The sequence below is a fragment of the Chelonia mydas genome, chromosome 9 (genome assembly GCF_015237465.2).
Source record: "Chelonia mydas isolate rCheMyd1 chromosome 9, rCheMyd1.pri.v2, whole genome shotgun sequence".
Taxonomy (NCBI): domain Eukaryota; kingdom Metazoa; phylum Chordata; order Testudines; family Cheloniidae; genus Chelonia; species Chelonia mydas.
The window spans coordinates 98,010,793-98,029,448 of NC_057855.1; the positions used below are offsets into that span (position 1 = coordinate 98,010,793).

At 45.2% G+C, this 18,656-nt stretch overlaps 1 protein-coding gene across 11 annotated transcripts in view; it reads left to right on the top strand.

Moving 5' to 3' along the window:
• Positions 1 to 18,656, top strand: part of MBNL3 (muscleblind like splicing regulator 3) — a 109,930-nt gene that overhangs the window by 60,239 nt on the left and 31,035 nt on the right. For all 11 annotated transcript variants that reach the window (XM_043523071.1, XM_043523072.1, XM_043523065.1 and 8 more), the window contains one exon: positions 14,409 to 14,573. In XM_043523071.1, the coding sequence (XP_043379006.1) occupies positions 14,409 to 14,573 (165 nt within the window). The remainder of the gene's footprint in view (positions 1 to 14,408; positions 14,574 to 18,656) is intronic.

Below are 18,656 nucleotides of genomic sequence, written 5' to 3' on the forward strand. Positions count from 1 at the left end.
GTAGGGTTGTGTTTGCATTGGCCACAGGAAATATGTTTGTCTGGAAAATAAATAGATGCCTGAAGGTGATGGAAACCGTGTTTGTGCCCAGTACAGTGGAGAGATTGTTAAAGCGCGAGTCATCCCTGCAGTGTACATTGTCTGAGTAGTGGCAAGGCCGGGGGAGCCAGGCTTATCTCGTCTGGAGGAGGGAGGGGGTTCAGTTTACATGAAAAGGAGACTAGGGCCTGAATTAGCATCAGGCCCTTGTTTTTGTGGATTCCTTTCCTTTCCTCTGCTCCGTCACTGCAGGGCCCAGACTGTGCACCGGTTCTGCCGGCAATGCTGAAACTCTGCTTGATGTAATTTCTGAGAGCTGAAATGGCCGCCAGCTCACATGGTGGCTTGTCCCAGGGGGTGCCAGGAGCGTGGTTTAGTTAGCGTCTCCGGTGTGAGGAACCATCAAGTCTGATTGTGCTTAGCTGAGAGGTTGCTTTGAAAACCAAACATGGGCAGATGCAGAATGAGACTGGGTAAAACAAGCGTCCGCTTTAATAGTCCGTCCAGTTTGGGCCTGCCAGAGTCAACGGCAGAAAGTAGGCGGCTGGTGCTGTGAGCCTGGGAGTCACTGAGGCAGGAGACACCGCACTGTTTGCTGAGGGGCATGGCGAAGCTGGAGCAGGAGGGAGAACACTTGGCAAATCAGTGGTTTCCCAGGACTTTCCTCAGGAGCAATTAGTGGCGGAGGAACCGGGTGCTGGAGCAAAATATGCCTGGAGGCTAGAAGAATGGACTGTTTGGTGTGAGAGGGATGGAGGGATTGAGAGTGGAAGGAACCAATGACCAAGTCAGCAGAGGAGAGCAGTGAGAGTGCTAGAGAGGTAATGGATATCAGTGTATTAGAGGCCATGGAAGGTCTGGGTTGCAGGGGTTCTCACACTGGGGTTCAGGACTCCTCAGGGGGTTATGAGGTTCTTACCTGGGGGTCGGGAGCTGTCAGCATCCACCCCCAAATCCTGCTTCACATCCAGCATGTGTAATAGTCTTTTTCTGTTATCTAACTTCGCTGTTTGTGTATGGTGAGCATAACACTCCTAAGTGTGTGAGAACTTGGTCACATCATTTTCTTCCACAGTGCCTCAGTTTCCTCTTCTATAAAACTGGCTGATGTTTATGCACCTTACTGAATTCCTTTTGGATGTAAGGATGAAGCACACAATGTACTGGAAATGCAAATCATTATTTATTCAGACAGAAAATTCTCCATGTAAGTTGTCAACCCAGATGGAATTGTTTTTTGTTTTTTTCCCCCTTAAATAAGAAACTGTTTATGTCCATTAAGCTGTTGATTTCTGAGCTAAGCAGCAACACAAACAAAAATTGGGCTAATTCTCAGATGGTGGGTTGTTTTTTTGCCAAAGTCTAAATAAAACACAACTTCATTTTTTTTTAAATAGCAGTTTAGTTTTCCTTTGGAATTTAATAAGAATATAGACACATAAGCATTGCTTTCCCCAGATCTGGTCAAACATTTGTCATCAATACACTTTTTTAATGAAAAATGGGTTTTCAACTGAAATTTTCACAGAAAAATGTTTTTTATTGAAATTTAGCATTTTATTGATGATTTCTTTTAAATTATGGGTTTTGTGTTTCCCTGTTCCTCTTCTCTCAGGAGAGAAGGGGAGGAAAACACTGAAAATTAAAAATTTTTGGTTTTCAAAAACCAGAACCCCTGTTTTGTTTTATTTCTCAGCTTTTGTGAAAAAACTCAAAAATTTTCATGGAATTTTTCAGTGAAACAATTTTTTGTTCAAGATTTTTACGTAGTAAAACGAGCTCTAGTAAAAGAGATTGTCCTTTCTTCCTGGTGTGAGTGACCATTCTCAATTCCCGTTTTGTGGGTTCCCATCATTTAGCTGCAGTATCATCTAGCAAGGCCACAGTCTCCTGCGCGTGATCCTCCCACGGCTCGGTGTTGTGTCGAAACCATCTGTGGAGGCTGCGTTGTGACCACAAGGGGCTCAGTGCAGCGTTAAGGAGGTGGCGGGAGGGGAGGATATGGAAGTATAAAACAAATGACTAGAAAAGGAGATTTAATGTTCTGGGTGGGAGCCCTGGAGGTCAGGCTGAGCAGTGGTGCAGGGGCAGTCCCGTGCAGGATCTGAGTTAGGTCCAAACGCATCCCCTAGCTGGGAGTGCTTTTAAGGGCAGATCGCACATCCCTGGGTGGTGTGGGTGGGAGGGAGGGGGGGAACCCCTCAGTTCCCTTTCCAGGATGGTGCCGTGGTGTGAGAGAGTGCTAAGAGTCAGATGCTGAACGACGGGCCTGTGTGCCCTCATGCGCCTGCACTGCATGCTGTCAAACCTCCTGGGCTGCATGGAGGGGGAGAGCCCCCCCTTCCACAGCTGCATGCAAGTGAGAGACCGTGCAGGACAAGGGGAGGCTTGGGACATGCATGCTGTCGAGCGCTGCTCCTCCCAGCTGGCCCAGGGCTGCTGCTGCATGCAGATAAAGCTGTAAGCTTATGAGGCAGCTTGAAGTACAGTAGTTGCACCTCTGTGAGCACCTTCCGGTGGGTGATGGACCCTAGCACAGCTGGCAGCCTGGCCATGTGCCAGGTATGGGGATTTGGGGGATTGGAAGCAGCATGCTGGGAGATACTCTCTGCACAGCTGGCCATGCCCTGCAAAGTTGGGATGTTGTCATCCTGCTGATCCTTGGGTCCCCCTTCGTTTTGTGGGGCCCCCTCTGAGTCCCAGAGAGGGGCAGAGGTTGCTCCATCAAAGCTGCGCGTTGTTGTATTTCTTTGTGTCCATGGGCTTTTTTTGCCTGGAGCGTAGCGGTGGGTTCTACACGTTTGTCAGCCTCAGCTAGATCCTGAATGTTGTTCCCATTGGTGTGGGGCTTGCTGTGTGACTAATGGATGGGCACATGTATACGTGGGAGCAGTTGTGCAGTGAGGCCATCATTTTCACAGAGCATCGTCCCAAAGAGCAAAAATTCACTGGAATGGTCGATACAGATGAGAGCAAAGAGCCTGAGACCCTGACCCTTTGTGGCAAAACTGCCAGGGTCAAGTCCCTCTCTGGTGTAATGCTGTTAAAGTCAGTGGAGTTACACCAGCCATGCATTTGGCTCATACAGGTTTCTGTGGAGCAAGTCTGAGCCCAAGGAGCAAGACAGCGTTATGCTGTACGTGCGCTCTATTTGTATTCATGAACGTCATGTTTTAACATTTATTCTCCTGGGCTTTAATATACTTTGCTCGGTTCGCTCTACAGTAGTTGCCTGCTTCAGCTGTAATATTCAGCAGAGACAGTAGGAAGGTGGTTAGAAGCATCAACTTCCCATCTGACCTTGACAGAGATTCAATCAGCCAGTGAAAGTTGTGGAATTGGATTATGGGATTTGCAATGAAAAAGTGGTTTAAGGGACAAGAGAAACTATATTTGGTATTTTCAAGAGCCAGCCTGGGGAATAGCAATTTAGAGGGAGGCTACGGAAGGAGACCAAAGGTGGATGGAAGATATCTGAAGCTTTTATGTAGACAAGCTAGTGCAATACCACTCTGGAGAACGGTGTATTTTCATAATTTCATTATTATTACAGAAAGAAGATCCATTTAAATGCCAGTATTTCCTTTGCCCAGGTAAAACTGATCTCTGTGCTTTGCTGGGAAGATTGCTAATGTCCACCCACGGAAACACTCAGCCTTAGGAAGATTAGCACTACAAAATTTCATATGCTTCCTGTCCTCCTCTAGGTACGTTTTGGTGCCCATAAGGCCGAACATGCCTTACCTTTGCCCTCTTAACAGGATGCTAATACTTCCTTGCGTAATTATTATTGATCAGTAACTACAGCAATGTTGCAGTAAGGAATGTTCGATAAAGGTATTTGCTTTGAAAAAAAAACAGTATGTGATTTAGTATTAATGAAATATATTTTTGCTGTGTTTTCAGCATCCCAGAAGCCAGGAGTGTAATTGTGTAGTACTTTAAAGAACGAAAAAAAATGATCAATAAAATAGCTCCAAGCTTGTAGGATAGTTTATTCATATCAGTTCCTGTGGATACATTGTACCCTCAGTTCAGAATTATTTTAAATATTGACATGTACCACAAAACCCCACATGAGCAGAATGTAATGGTGGTTATTTAAAAAAAGATTTTGGTCAACATTTTATTCCCCTCCTTCATGGAAATAGTCTTGCTGCTCATTGCAAGGGAATGGAAGTAATCTCTCTGATAACAAACATGTTTTTCAGGTCTTTGGCTCTAAAGTTCACCCCCCAAAAATATCCAACGCTGTCCAAATATATTTCCAGGGTCAGATGAACACTACGCATTGGCTGGAGTGAGCAAACATTGCATAACCTAAATAGGTTAAAATCAATCCATGTGTTTCACTGAATATAACAGACTGTACCAATGCTCTAAAGGGAGGGTTGGCTCAGAATAGAGCTGGAAAGAGTTGTCAGTCATAAAAATGTACCAAAGGCACTGTGGGGCTTTCCCCCTAGCAAATAACTGTTCTGAATTTGTAAGAACTCTGCAGCGTAACAAAGAATTTGGGAGAAAATTCTCAATATTGGTGGGGGCTCCTCGGGGGCACAGCTAAATACCTAACTGTGAGTTCCTGGAGAGTTTCAAGGGAAAATTGTTGTACAGAAGTAAACTTCATTCCAAGAAACTCTCAACTTTCCTGATTGCAAAGCAATAAGGAGTTGGGAATTTGCTCTCTTCCTTGTGGCTATTTAGCGTCTGCATTACTGCTAGCATACAGTAAATGCATGTGACCTTTGGTTACAGAAAACATTGGGTATGGGAGATGGTATTCTGTGTATGCTTATGCCACATGGTAATAAGCAGTCGGTGCTTCACTGAACAAAACTAGTCTAAAGAGTTCATTGTTTTTGAAGCTGTTAACTAACAGCTTTGCATAACTCTCAACTGTAAAAAATAGGGTACTGGAAAAGGATGGTGGCATAAATACATCACTTGGTTTCAAAACAGAGGGTAGCATTAAAACCAGATTGTGTTATGCACCTTCTTTCCTCTGCAGTGAGTTTCACCACAGTGCTTATCTCACAGACATGACAAATATTTTGAGGTATACTGAAGGCTTAAGACTTTTTAAAGAAGTAGTAGGTAATCATATTTACATCCCAGCAGAGTGCATCTGTGTCCTGAGAAACCATCTGACTCAGTAGTGTTTTTACATTTTACACATACTGTACAAAAAGAAGAGCAGATGCAAAACGGTTTTGTTCACACAGTACACAGTTCACCTGAGGGGCCCTCGTTCTAAGTGTCAAATGGCTGACTGTCGATGCTCCTTGATTCCAGTCTAATGCAGTAACATTATGCAGTCAGTAAAGAAGCAGTTCTTGTGACATTGTTTAGCTGTGCTGAGGCTTTTCTCCGTTTCTTTTTAGTACTGTTGGATAGGAAAGGGAAATGATGTTTATGTGGTGTCAGTTCATACATATGTCCCTGATCCCACAGCCTCTTTGAAATCAGAGGGCCAAACCCCCCTTTCAGTTGCGCCACTGTAAATGTGCAGTGACTGTGCTGAAGTCAGTGGGACTAGCCCTTTGAGTAATGGCTGCAACATTAGACTCTCTGTGAAAAATAACAATCACTCTGTATAATGCAAAACCCAATCTATGTAATAAAGTGCAGTGGTGAACAAGAATCAGTTTGCATCTTTCCTTGTATTCCACTTTTGTCTTTTAAATCACAAACTGATGGCAGGGACCTGTCTCATAGTCTACAGTGTGGAATGCCATTATTCTCTCCAGTGAGTTAAAGATGTAAACTCACACAGCAAATTAGTTATAATCTCATTATTCTTAAGGGCTCAGTTTATATAAATCATGCAGATTTGCTATGTAATGCATAAGACTGAACAGTGGAAAGACTGAGAGTAGATAGACGGTTTTAGGTCTCTTGGGCTCTTTGATGGTATCTAAATAGTCTCTCAACTGGTTGTTGCCAGCTTTAGTACTGTGTTCAGATACATTTGCAAAAATTACACATTTTATTTCCGCTGCTCCTTTCATATCCCTTTGAAGCACAAATATCCAAGTTTGGAACACACCAAGGTGAAAAAGGGAGGCTAAAGAATATGCTAGAGCCAAGGAGTTTTGCGTTTGAGTCACTTTCCTCTTGTATCGTTCTACCTTATTGAACATGGTAAAAAGCATCACTAGACCGAGATGATTATATTTCCCTGATCTGGTTTTCCAAAGCCTGGGGAGAACTGAAGATGGAATACACTTGAACTAAAATCCCTTCAATTGCTTCATCGTTAACCTCTCAGTCAGACGCCTAGAACTCTGCCTCATAGCTGCATGTGGAGGAAAACCAGTCTGAGTAATAGAACTCTGCAAAATGCAGCAGTTCAGAACATTTGGTGCAAAGATTTTTCTTTTTGTTTGTGGGTTTTCTCGCTGCCTTACACACGTTCACTGCAAAGCTCAGTGCGGGGGCGGGGGGGGGGAGGGGTGCTTCCAATTCAAAATAACTCAAAGTACAGCTCTGTCATAACTGCTGAGTGTCACTTGCTTCCATCTTAACCCATGCGCCATGGAAAAGTTTACTCACTTTTACTCAACATGAAATCCAGACTTGCTCAAAGCCCAGCACCTGGTGAAGCCAGGACATTCAGTCCGCAGGGTCCAAAACCCTTTAGATGGATGTGGGCTGAATTTCCATGTCAGTATGTGCCATAGAGTCAGGTTTTGCCATTGAAGTCTGCACAGCTACACTGAGCCGTTTCATACAGCTGCTGTGCAGGAGATGCCCCTTCCAGCTGAACTCAGGAAGTGACCCTGCATTTCTCTTTCTGCAGGGTGGGTGGGGTGTGTGTGAAAACATTATCTGATGTTCTTTTTGTCAGTAAATGAAGGGCCTAGCACAACTGATCTAAGCACCTTTGTGCTTTCATCAGCACCTTGCTTCTGAATCTGAAAGAGCACAATTAAAAATTAAAGGTGCAATTCAGTAAAAAAGTCATAGATCATAGAATACTAGGGTTGGAAGAGACCTCAGGAGGTCATCTAGTCCAACCCCCTGCTCAAAGCAGGACAGCCAACCAGAATCAGTAGGACTTTTTTTTTTTTTTTTTTTTTAACTGAACTAAATCCACAGCTAGCTGTAGGAAATATTCAGTGATGCATTTTGTTATCTTTTTGGGAACAGTATTTTGAGCAATGTAGGGCTGGTAATTTCAGAAGGGCTCATCGTTGGTCTAACTCTGTTTCCATTCAATCGGAGTCCGCCGATTCACTTCTGCCAGAGCAGAGTTAGGCCAACACTGAGGGCTCTTTGAAAATCCACTTGTAGTGTTTGTAAGTTTCCTTATGATCGGTCTTCTTAATTTCATAGAAAAGTTGCTTTGGAGCCAGGAGATGGGAAGTTTGAAGAAGTAAAAGCTTCAAACTGCCATTCGCCCAGTTATTGCAAAATCCATCTGGTATGTGCTTTTGATGACATACCACTTTAAGCATAACCAGGCGTGTTATTTTTAGCAAGCTATATTTTCATGGGCAGCATTTTTGCATAGCATCCATACTCAGTCCCCCTTAGGATTCACATTACTCAGTCTCTGGGTCGTCTTTGCCCAATATTTGCCAAATTACCTCTATAGCATTTTACACCATATACAGTACTTTGAAATCTCCAAATACCTAGTAATCCACTTTGATATTCCTCACTTTAACCTCGGTCACCCTATAGAAATAGAAAATACCATACGTTTTCCCTTGGCAGACACTGTCTGTAGTACAGCAAACATTCATGTTCTAACATCATTCAGTGGACTGTATGAAAGGTACGCATTGTACCCAAATCGACTCCATCTCAAATCCCTGTCTGACCTTTGGCAAGTCACTTAGCCTTGTCGTGCCTCAGTTTCTCATCTGTACAGAGGAGATAACACTGCCCTGCCTCACAGAAGTGTTGTGAGGATAAATGCAGCAAAGAATGTCAGTACTGCGATGATGAGGGCCACATAAGATCCGAAGATTATCTGATAGCGTGGATTGGTGACGATGTTTGAGGGAAGTCGCAAGGTTTTACTGTGTACTGTTCACAAATTCAAAGGTAATAGGATAAGGAACATTTCATTAGACTGCAGGTTAGAGTTGCACAGTCTCTCTCTTTGCACTGGAACGTGTGGTAGCTTGGCGAAGTGAATACATGTCTGTGGTGCATAATGCTCATTAAAGATTAGGCTGATTCAGCCACTAAATCCTATTTTGTTTTCGGTATAACGTTGCATGGTGTGTGATTAGGTGACCAGATGTTCCGATTTTATAGGGGACAGTCCCGATATTTGGGGCTTTGTCTTATATAGGTGCCTATTCCCCCCCCTCCCCCCCGTCCCGATTTTTCACACTTGCTGTCTGGTCACCCTATGTGTGATGTCGATTGCAGAACTTGGAGGTGTGTCTTGTAGCAGTGAGGGAGATGGCTGTGGTTTGACTATCACCATTGTAATGCTCAGTGGGCATAAAGGGACTGTAGCACTCACAGACTCAGACTGTAATTGTGTAAGGACGCTGCTGGCTTTGCGGTAAATGGCAGTGGTGAATCAGCACCAGTATTTCTGCAGCTTTTCGAAGCATGTGACTTCATTCTCTATGGAAATCCATAGGAAAAACTGCTTCATGCAGGGAAACGCTGTCCTGCAGGCAAGCTGGTTTGGGCACGCAGTTACATGCAAAACATAGAAACTTCCCTTCCTTGTTTGTCTCCTTCACCTCTTGTATCTTGTCGTGAACCAAGTGTAAGAGCTCTGAGGAGGGGACTATCGTTTCGTGTTTGTGCAGCATGCAGCACCCTGGGGCCTCTCAGCAATGCTGCAATACAAATAGCAAGTGTGTAGACTCTTGCGTGATCAACGAGTGATAGCTGAGCCATCAATGCAGTGTGCTCATTAAAACCTGAAAACCACACACATGCAGAATTAAAGCAAATAGAACGGAGACAAACTGCATGGCGTGTTGGTGCAAATGTTAGAGTTGCCGAAGGATGGGACCCTTAGCCTCTTTTTTGTAGCCAAGGCGAAGAGAATTCCTGCAGAATGTTTTTGCTGGTTCTGCTTACAAACCTATCGTCTGGTACAGATGCCCGGTCTGTTTGGATTTGAGTGCTTTCGATCTGGGATGCAAACGATGGCGTGCCACCCCTGAAGTTACAAACAGGCATGTGGGTTTTCCGTTGGAGGTAAAGATCCCCTTCTACCTCCTATCCGAGAAACCGCTGGCTGTATTAACCAGAGCGCGGGATTCTCTGTCCAGCATCCGTGTTAGCCAGCATCAGATGCCAGTCTGTGCCACCAGAGCACAACTTCAGCTGGCAGCGCAAAACCAACTGCGAGGCAAGAGCCGATTGGAAGGGGGAGATGGTGTGGGAAGAAGTAAGAGAAGATCGCTTTTGCAAATGCTTCTTAATTATTTGGTTTTTAATACTCGCTTGAACCGCCTTGGGGAGTGCTGGCTGTGTGCCTCTCCTGCACCTTCTGCAGCCTGAGCCAGCAGCCAGGGCTGGCAGATACCTGCCTTCAAAGGCTGCCTCCATTTTGTGAGGAGCTGGAAAAGCTTGTTGCGATTAGCTTGTTTTTAAGGCCAGCATCAGATTCTGTGGCTGGCTGGTGGTTTCCTGGCTCAGGTGCTGCCCTGGGAAGGGGAAGGAGGGTGCGTGTTCCACTAGAATCAATACCTGCATGGCTAGGAAAGGTAGGAAACAAACCATTTTAATGAAACTACAGTGGATGCAGCTGCCACTCAGGGGGCAGCATGCAGCACCAGGATCAATGCACCGAGCATAGCAGCTGATTTCCCAGCATGCTGCAGGTGAGGAGAGGAGGAACGAGCCCTGGGTGCGGTGTGGTTTCCTCTTTGCCAAGGGACAGTCAGGTCTGAAAGCTTTTCAGTAAACTTCTCTGTGCTGCACTAAAAATAGCATATCCCGACATGCTGCCTATTTCTTGTGCTGCCACCTTCTGAGCCTGGGCCAGAGCTGCCTCAGGAGAGCCAGTCCAGTCCAGTGCTAACCTGGTGGTTGGGAGATATGGGCCCACTGGGGGAAAGCTGGCTGTATGCCACCTTTGTGATTCCCTGGGTTCCCAAGCCAGCCAGGGACCAGGCCACTCCCAGGTGTAAACTGGAGCAACCCCAGGGCTGCTGTGAGTTATGCTGATTTGTCCAATAGGCACAGTGCACAGGTGCTCCTGCCTCACCTCTGTGTCTCACTCCACAAGTCTTCTGTGCTGGTGCCAAGAGGTGTGGAATTATTGTGCCAGCTCTGTGCTACCCTGTGCTAAGGGAATTGCAGGCACCAGGATGAGTTAGCTTTCCCTGATTTGTGCTGGCAGAGAGGCATAAAGCCAGCTAGGTCATTGGGTCACTGGGTGGGCAGAAACTAACCCTGCCCTGTTGCCTCAGTTTCCGCACCTACAAAATGGGGATAATGACATTCACCTAACTGGTGAGTTGTGGGGATTAATTGGGTAGTGTTCATGGAATGCTTTGATAATAAAGGCCCACATGCAGTTTCACCACCTTCCAGCAGGGCTGAGGTTGGCCATAAGTGTTTGCTTATTTGTGGATTATCGCCATGTGCTATACAGGGAGCTGAAAGCATGGCAGTGCGGGATTGTAGAGAATTTCTAACCTTGCAGGATATGTTTCTGCAGAGCCTGAGCACCTTCTGAAAAGTATTTTCAGGAAAAATATCTAATAATTAGGGACATTAAAAAATGTGAACATAGGTTTGGTGGTATTAGGTTAGACCATTGATCCCTAAAATCCAGTGTCCATTTCTAGACTACCCAAAGTCTGATGCATGACAAAGGCAAATAACCCCGTCATGGTGTTACTGAGCTTCTGAAATCTCTCTCATTGGGAGTTTGTCACTTATGATATGATTATGATGGTGAGGGATTTGAGACAAGTTCCGCTTGGAGCTCGTATGCGGGAACAGTTTTGAATTAGACTGTCAGTCATGTTGGATTCTTTTCAAGTGCACTTGGAGGCCTAATCCTGCAATCAGATCTGCATGGATGGACCCTTGCTCATGCGTGGAGACCCACTGAAACCAAGCAGGATCTGCATGGGCACGTGTTTCTACCCGCACAGATCCAGTTGCAGGATCAGGGCCTACCGTATAAGTTGTGAGAACAGAATGCTGAACATTTATGAGCACCGCCTGTTCTGTGTGAATAGCTCCTACTTTCACAAAGATACTTCCGACGTACCCAGGGTTGGTCTACATGATGAATCGGTGATCTGCAAAATTTCAGTTTAAATAACAGCGCCATTTTCAATTTATAAAATATGCCATAAATATTGTTTACAGAACCAGTAGCTCTTTTTTTACCCTCCATTCCTGTCATATAAAAACATCCACGCAGATTTATTCCAAATTTGGTAGAAATTAATGTTTTCCCAGTCCAAAGGCATGCATGCCAAGTTTCAGCTGGAAGGAATTTTGAAGGCTGATGTATAAACCCTTGAAAATATTAGCTTCTAATAGAACGGCTGGCTGGCTGGCTTATAACTATGTGCAGTTGTGCAAATAGAGGCCCAGATCCTGAACCACAGCCGAGGAGCACTCAACATAGCTCGGGGAGAAATTGCAGCAGAGGCTTCAAGTCACATTGGGGCTGATGACGTGTGCCTGGCTGGTCCCATGTGGTGAGGAAGATGTGGCTTAGAGCTAGTGGGATTCTGCCCACCAGAGACGCTCTGATTCTCTGGTGCTGAGGGCTACAGACGTATCTGGGGAGAGCGTGTTGGGGAGGTATACAGGGGTGAGCAGTGTGGCTTGGCAGCCTGACTCCAGTACTTTGTCTAGAGGAGCCTTCCTAAAGAGGAGCTACCCTGCTCTGGGCTGTGCTCCTGCTTTTGCTTCTCCATCCATGTATGGGCAAGGGGAACAGGAAGGCATGAACGATCAACAGGACAAACTAGCAGAGACTATCCAGGCCCTGAGCCCTATTCTTTATTGCCCTGCTCCTTGGGCAGCTGTAGGGACCAGTGCCTGTAAGAGTACTTCCAAAATGGGGATGGTGCCGTTTTACACTCGCTGCACTGGTATCCTTGAGGACTGCACCAGGTGCCTGGGGAAGGCGAGTCATGTCCTCCACGTGGCAGGGCTCAAGCTTTCACTCTGCTCTAAAAATTTGTGCTGTTTTTTTAAAATGCTTGTTTTGTATTTGGCAGAGCTCACAAGTGCTTTGTAGGCTTCCCAGTCAGCTGATTCAATATTCATAGGTCTGTATTCCCGATGTCTCTCTTTCACAGAGAGCAGGAGGTGTTGGTACAAGTAGAATCCATTTTGCCAGGGAAACAAAGCCAACGAGTTTTCGAATGAAATACTGATCCTCTGTCTCCTTCTTTTCCTGGTAGAATAAAATGCTCTGTAAGGCCTTGAATTCTAGTATACACAAGGCGAGTTCATTGCACATGTATAGTACCCAGAGCAACACGCCTAGGATAGGGAATTCCCAGCTGGTGGAAAGCTGGCAAAGTCAGCTCTGCAGCCCGCCTCTAAGCATCCCCTCAGCGTAGGGGCGTGCAAGGGGTGTTGCCAAAACACTGTACACAAGTGATCCCTGACCTATGGAACGACCCCTGGGAAGCTGTTACTGCTGATTTGTAAGGTAGAGCAGCTCTGAGCCACATATGTGGCTCTAAGCTTCCTTTGCCCTCACCTCCTCAGATGTGCTTAGCAGAGCCTGGGCTTCCCTAGGGATCTGGGCCATTAGGTTCTAAAGGGCCTGGATTTGGGGTCCTGGGTTATCCTAAGTTTTTTACCTTGTTCTATTGGAATGGTAAGTGTGTACCCTATTAAGGGGAAAACACTTCTCTGAGACTAACCTATTGGCTATGTGATGTGAGTACTAAACAGTGAAAACTAGACTAGCAGACCTTGCTGTGCGCCAGTCGACTGGCAAAGTTAAGTTTTAAAAAACTCTAAATATAGCCCCTGGGATTAGCAGAGGGAAGAACCAGCCCGAAAGCAGGCACAATCCCAATGCTGCAATGGGATCGGCAAGGCTGGACCGTGTGTCCACCTGGGTCTGCGTGTGTGGATCTCGTTGTGCGACTGACGTTTTGCAGTCATTTGGAGCTTGACCCTGCAAACACTCAGGGAGCATGACTTGGATGAGTAGCCCTGTGGTTTTTCTTAAAGCTGAGGATTCTGCTTCAAACACGGGCTCCTGAAGCGGATGTCTAAATCCCAGGATGGCTGTTCTAGCGAATTGTTCTTTTATGAATAATGCTGATGATGTTTTCATTGCTGCTGTTGTAATTATTTGACACGACTACTACTACTACTATTTGCCTTGACCCCGTTGCGCCAGGTACTGTACAAACAGAGAACAAAAAAGGCAGGCCCTGCCGCAAGAACTGACCATCTCTGTACTGAGATGCATACACTTTTTTTTTTTTTCCAGAAAGAGAAAGGAAACAGTAACACAGGAGGGAATAAATTAAACAGATCTTTTTAGAGGAGTTATTTTTATTTTTTTGGAAGAATTTTTTTTTTCAGTGTCACCAAATTTGTTACTAATTTTCTGTACGCACCAGAAAATAGGTAGTTAGTGCAGTGTGCTCAGGCTGTTGGTTGTGACATTTTATAGCTGCCTTTTGGAAGCCGACATGATCATCTCAATCGATATTCAATGACCTGAGAGCGCTAAGCTTGCACTGTTCAGGAGTCATTTCCTTTCCCTGTGGTTGTGTGAAAAGAAAAACCAGGCCGTTAATGGCAAGGCAATTGTGTTACTGTTTTTAATAAATAGTTTAAACGGAACCATGGCTGTTTTCCGCCATTCCCTGTGGTACCAAATACCCTGAAATGATTCAAACTGAAAGAATTTTGAAAACAAATGTACTTTTCACCATAGGTGTGTTTTTAACTTTTACATTTCACTCAGGTCTCTACAGGGACTGGTGGGGTCAGTTTCACTTTTTTATACTAGTGGGTTTCGCTTTCAGTTGTTATATAGCAGCCCAGTGCTCTGGTGTTTGGGTTCACAGAGCCACAGAAAAATGAAAAAATGGTTATTGTTGTTGCTGTTGTTTTTATTGTTAGTTCATAAATATTTCTATTTGTATTAGGTTGTGAAGAACGCTCTTGGTGTGTTTAGCAAACCTATATTTTAGGCTGAAGTTTAATTTGATGCAATCCCTATAATGGTGCAGCAATTGTAGAATTGTTTGTTTTCACATAACTGATACAGTCATATAAAAATATGACAGATGGTTTTAAAAAAGAGCAAAATAGCTTAGCAGAATGCCCCACTTAGCTGGTAGTTTTGTTACAGTTCTCCAAACACATCAATAATTGATTTTCTCCCAGTACTCTGAGAGTTAAGTTCACTGAAATACTGCTTCATTATTTTTTAGGGCCGGTGTACTCGAGAGAACTGCAAATATCTTCACCCTCCCCCGCACTTAAAAACACAGCTCGAAATAAATGGACGCAACAATCTGATCCAGCAAAAGACAGCAGCAGCCATGTTTGCACAACAGATGCAGTTCATGCTACCGGGCGCTCAACTACAGCCAATTGTAAGTAACAGAAATTATTTAGGTTCCTCTTTGCGCAGATTGCTTTAATATTTACATATGAGAGCCCTGATCCTGGAGTCAGACTTGTACTGGTGAACCCATGTGCCCAGGTGGCACCGCATTGATTTTCATGAGAATTCATGCAGGGATAAGGGACTGCGTATATGGATCCAGTTGCAGGGTTAGGACCCGAAGAAATAGATGTAGTGAGGTAGGTCCCTTAGTAAGCCCCACTGAGTCATGCTGGTTCATTCTGTGGGGAGATTCATATGCCTAATGCCACGGTCTCGTCAGTAAAAGAGCACGGCCAATAGAACGTATGTGAAGATTCTGGCATTCAGCCTCCTCTCTGTACATTGGCATAACTTGGAGAAAGGCCTGGTTTGGTTGTCTGAGTACAGAACAGGGCTCTAGGGGCTCCAACATACCGGTCCTGGCTCCTACACTGTGCAGCTTTTGACAAGCCACTTACCCTCCTTTTCTGAGTCCCCCAGTCCATGAAATTCTAGGGGCCATGAGCACTAGAAATGTTAGTGGACAACCAGAGGGGCAAGACCAAATGCATCCAGTCTTACTGCTTCTTGTTCCTCAGGTCTAACACTCCTCTGTTCTTGGAACTGCCTTGCTTTACCACTCAGACAGAATAAGTCGAACATCAGTTTGGAATTTGCAAGCCTGCAGTTTGCACCACAGAGGAAGGTGGAAGGGACACAATAGAGGATGCACACAGACCATTGTTCAGTTTGTCAATTTCACATGGTGTATCTGGAATGATCCCCCCTTTCCAGTAGCTCACGGTTGGAGATTCAGAAGGTATTGATGCTAGTCGGTCTCTGGACTGCAGACCATACATAAGGGGAGGAGACAGAGAGGGCCTGTACTCAGCTCAGCGCTGACCTCTGTTGTTGTTTTGGTTATTATTTGTATTGCAGTACTTCCTAGAGACCCTAATCAGGGTTCTAGGCCCCATTGTGGTAGGTGTTGTGCATGCATAACCAAAGCGAGCCCCTGCCCCAACCAGCTTACAGGCTAAGAAGTAGAGCTGTTTGGTTTTATGTCCAGGAATCAATATATTTGCTTTAGTTGCACCTACAATGGGTTGTGCTGAAATGGCCCAACGTAGCCCTTGTTTATTAAATGCGAGTCCATTGTAATGCCGCCCATATCCAGCGGATTGAGGGCAGATTTGCTTTTCTCCAGAGAGGTGAGGGGAAAAGGGATGGGAAGCACCTGTCTGGGGGCTGAGTAGTCCTTCCACTACCAGCCCTTGCATTAGCCAGATACATCAGAGCGGGGCGCTGTCGGGCAGGACTATGTTAGTGTCATTTAAGCTGCTGGTTACCATCTCTGGAATATGGGGTGTGTGGCTGCTGATTGATGTCAGAGGTGCCTAAAATGCCTCTTTGATATTGACAGCATTAGAAATAGAAATAAATGAGGTGCAGATTTTCAACAGTGAAGGTGATTAATCATAAAAACAGCTTTCCCAGGGATGTGTAAAAGCCCTGCTCTAGCGCAGCCAGAAGTGACAGGCATGTTGCAGCAATGAGCTTGTCTGCCTGTGTTATGCAGAGGGTCAGACCAGATGACCGCCATGGTTGGGCCTTACAGTCTGTGACTCTGCGAAATCCTGTCTTGAGCTTGGAATGCTGGTGCCTCAGTGCAGAATGGGATTTTAGTTCAAGACATGGCCCTGTGGCTTTGTGACAAGCTTGAGAGCCCTGGGATTTTTGTAGCGGATAAAGCAGACGTGTATCCTCACAGCGACATGGGTGGTGTTTTCTCCCTGGCAGAAGGATAACTTTTGTTAAAGCCTTGTTCCAAACAACATGTTTACTTGGTGAGATCATGTTTCAGCAGGGGAACTTGGCTATTGTTCTCCTCTCTGTACTGTTGCTTGATGTACAGCTTTATTAAAATTGTTTATTAAACACAGAGCCAAATTCTGCCCTTCGAGGCGCATGCGTAACTTGAGGGCAGCTTTTCGTTGGTGCCCATCACCATGGTATTTGGCACCTCACAGGCTTTCATGAACTTCTCCTCACCACACCCTGCAGTGTAGAGAAGTATTTTAGTGGTTATCCCCATTTCACAGAGGAGTAACTGAGGCACAAAGAGATGGAATGGTTTGCCCCAGGTCCCACAGGAGAGTAGGATTGAGCCCAGATCTGCTGAGTCCTTGCCCCAGGAAGGTTAATTTGAAGGAGAAACAGCCTCTGAGCGAGCTCCCCAATCACAAGACGGGCTCACACCAAAAGAATCACTATTCTGTGGGAAGCACTAACGGCAGAGGACAGGTGTCCGTCGAAGGAAATCCTGAATTCCCTGAAAATGTTCCCATTTCATTCCTAGCACTTTACTCAAGCAATGTGTCCTGAGCTGGGGTTTTCCTCCATGGGGAGTTCCCAATGATAAGATGTTATCATCTTAGCTACTCAACATAGCTTTGGGATTTCCTCTTTGGAAAATTCGCATCTTCCCATTATAAAATCTGTGGGCCAAATTCATCCCTAGTGTAAAGCCATTGATTTCAGTGAAGTTACACCGAGCCTGAATTTGTTCCCTGATGTCCAGTAGATTCTTTGTTTCAGAAGTAGCCAGAACTGACGAGAAGTATGCTCAGATTTTGAACTATATTTGGGATGATATTATGTTTGTTCACTGCTTCCCAGAAGGCCTGCAATAAAAACTTCCCCCTTTCTTCTTTCCCTCACTCCGCTCACAAAGCTAAATTCAGTTCTCATGCTGATTCCAGCTACTCCACTTGTTTTACACCAACATCAGGACAAGCAGGAGAGTACCCTTTCCTTGGCCCTGGTGTTCCCAAAGACATCGACACTAGAGCGAACTTGGATAATTTTTCCTGTCAGAAGAAGAAGGGCAGGTCCACCTGCTGGGCGCAAACTAAATTCTTCAAAGCAGGAAGGATTATATTAGCTGCAACAACAGAAGAAATCCCACATGATCGGCAAGCTGACAAACACCATGTCTGCTTCACTGGGATGTTCACCAGAGCCTGGATTTGATGCAGTGTATGTAAATAGCTCTAACCAATGACTGCATGTGCAGATGATCTTGCCATGACAATCCAAGCATCAAACCTCCATTACATTGAGAAAGCATTAACTGAGGACCTCCAAAATATGGAGCAATATTTCCAGAAATGGAGGCTCAAAACCAAACCCTGGAAAAACAATAGTAAGCGCATTTCATCTTGATAATAAGAGTGCCAAAAACACACTGAAAGTAGCTTTCTATGGTAAAAATATGCAACATGATTATACACCAACATATCTCGGAGTGAAACTCGACCGCACCCTGTCCTTCCATGATCATCTTGAAAAGGTAGCTGCAAAGATAAAAACGAGAGCCAACGTAATCCAGAAACTAGCAGGTACAACCTGGGGTGCATCAGGGTTGCGAATATCTGTAATAACGCTTGTATATTCAGTAGCTGAATACTATGCGCCAGTGTGGAGCAGATGCAGCTACACACAACTTGTGGATACCTGGCTGAATACAGTGATGCATTGCGTTGCATCGCAGGAACCCTTAAGTTGACTCCAACACCATGGATACCCGTTCTGTGTAACATTGCTTCCCTGCCGATACGCCGAACTGCTGCCACATTCCATGAAGCTCAGCCAATCCAGGTCTTCGTATTCACCAAGACCTTGACAACAATGTCTTAAGTCTCGCAAGCCTTTCTGGGAACATTCGTTTAGTCTCATGCAATTGGGCTACGATCAGAAGGAGGCTTGGAAAGCAGATTGGGCTCAACAAGACTTAAAACAATATGCACCTTGTGCCAGATCAAACACAGAGGGTTCCTGGGTTTGACCTTCCACGGTCATCTTGGTCAGCTCTGAACTGAGTTCAAACCAACCATGGTAGATGCGGATATCTAATGCACAAATGGAAAATCAAGGACTCCCCGGCGTGCGAGTGTGGTTCCCCACGACAGACCATTGAACATATCACTACCTACTGCCCAATGTATAAATATGAGGGAGGCATCACTGCAATAAATTCTGCTGCTCCCAGTGTAGCCGTTTGGCTCGATCAGCTTCAGGTGGAACTGTA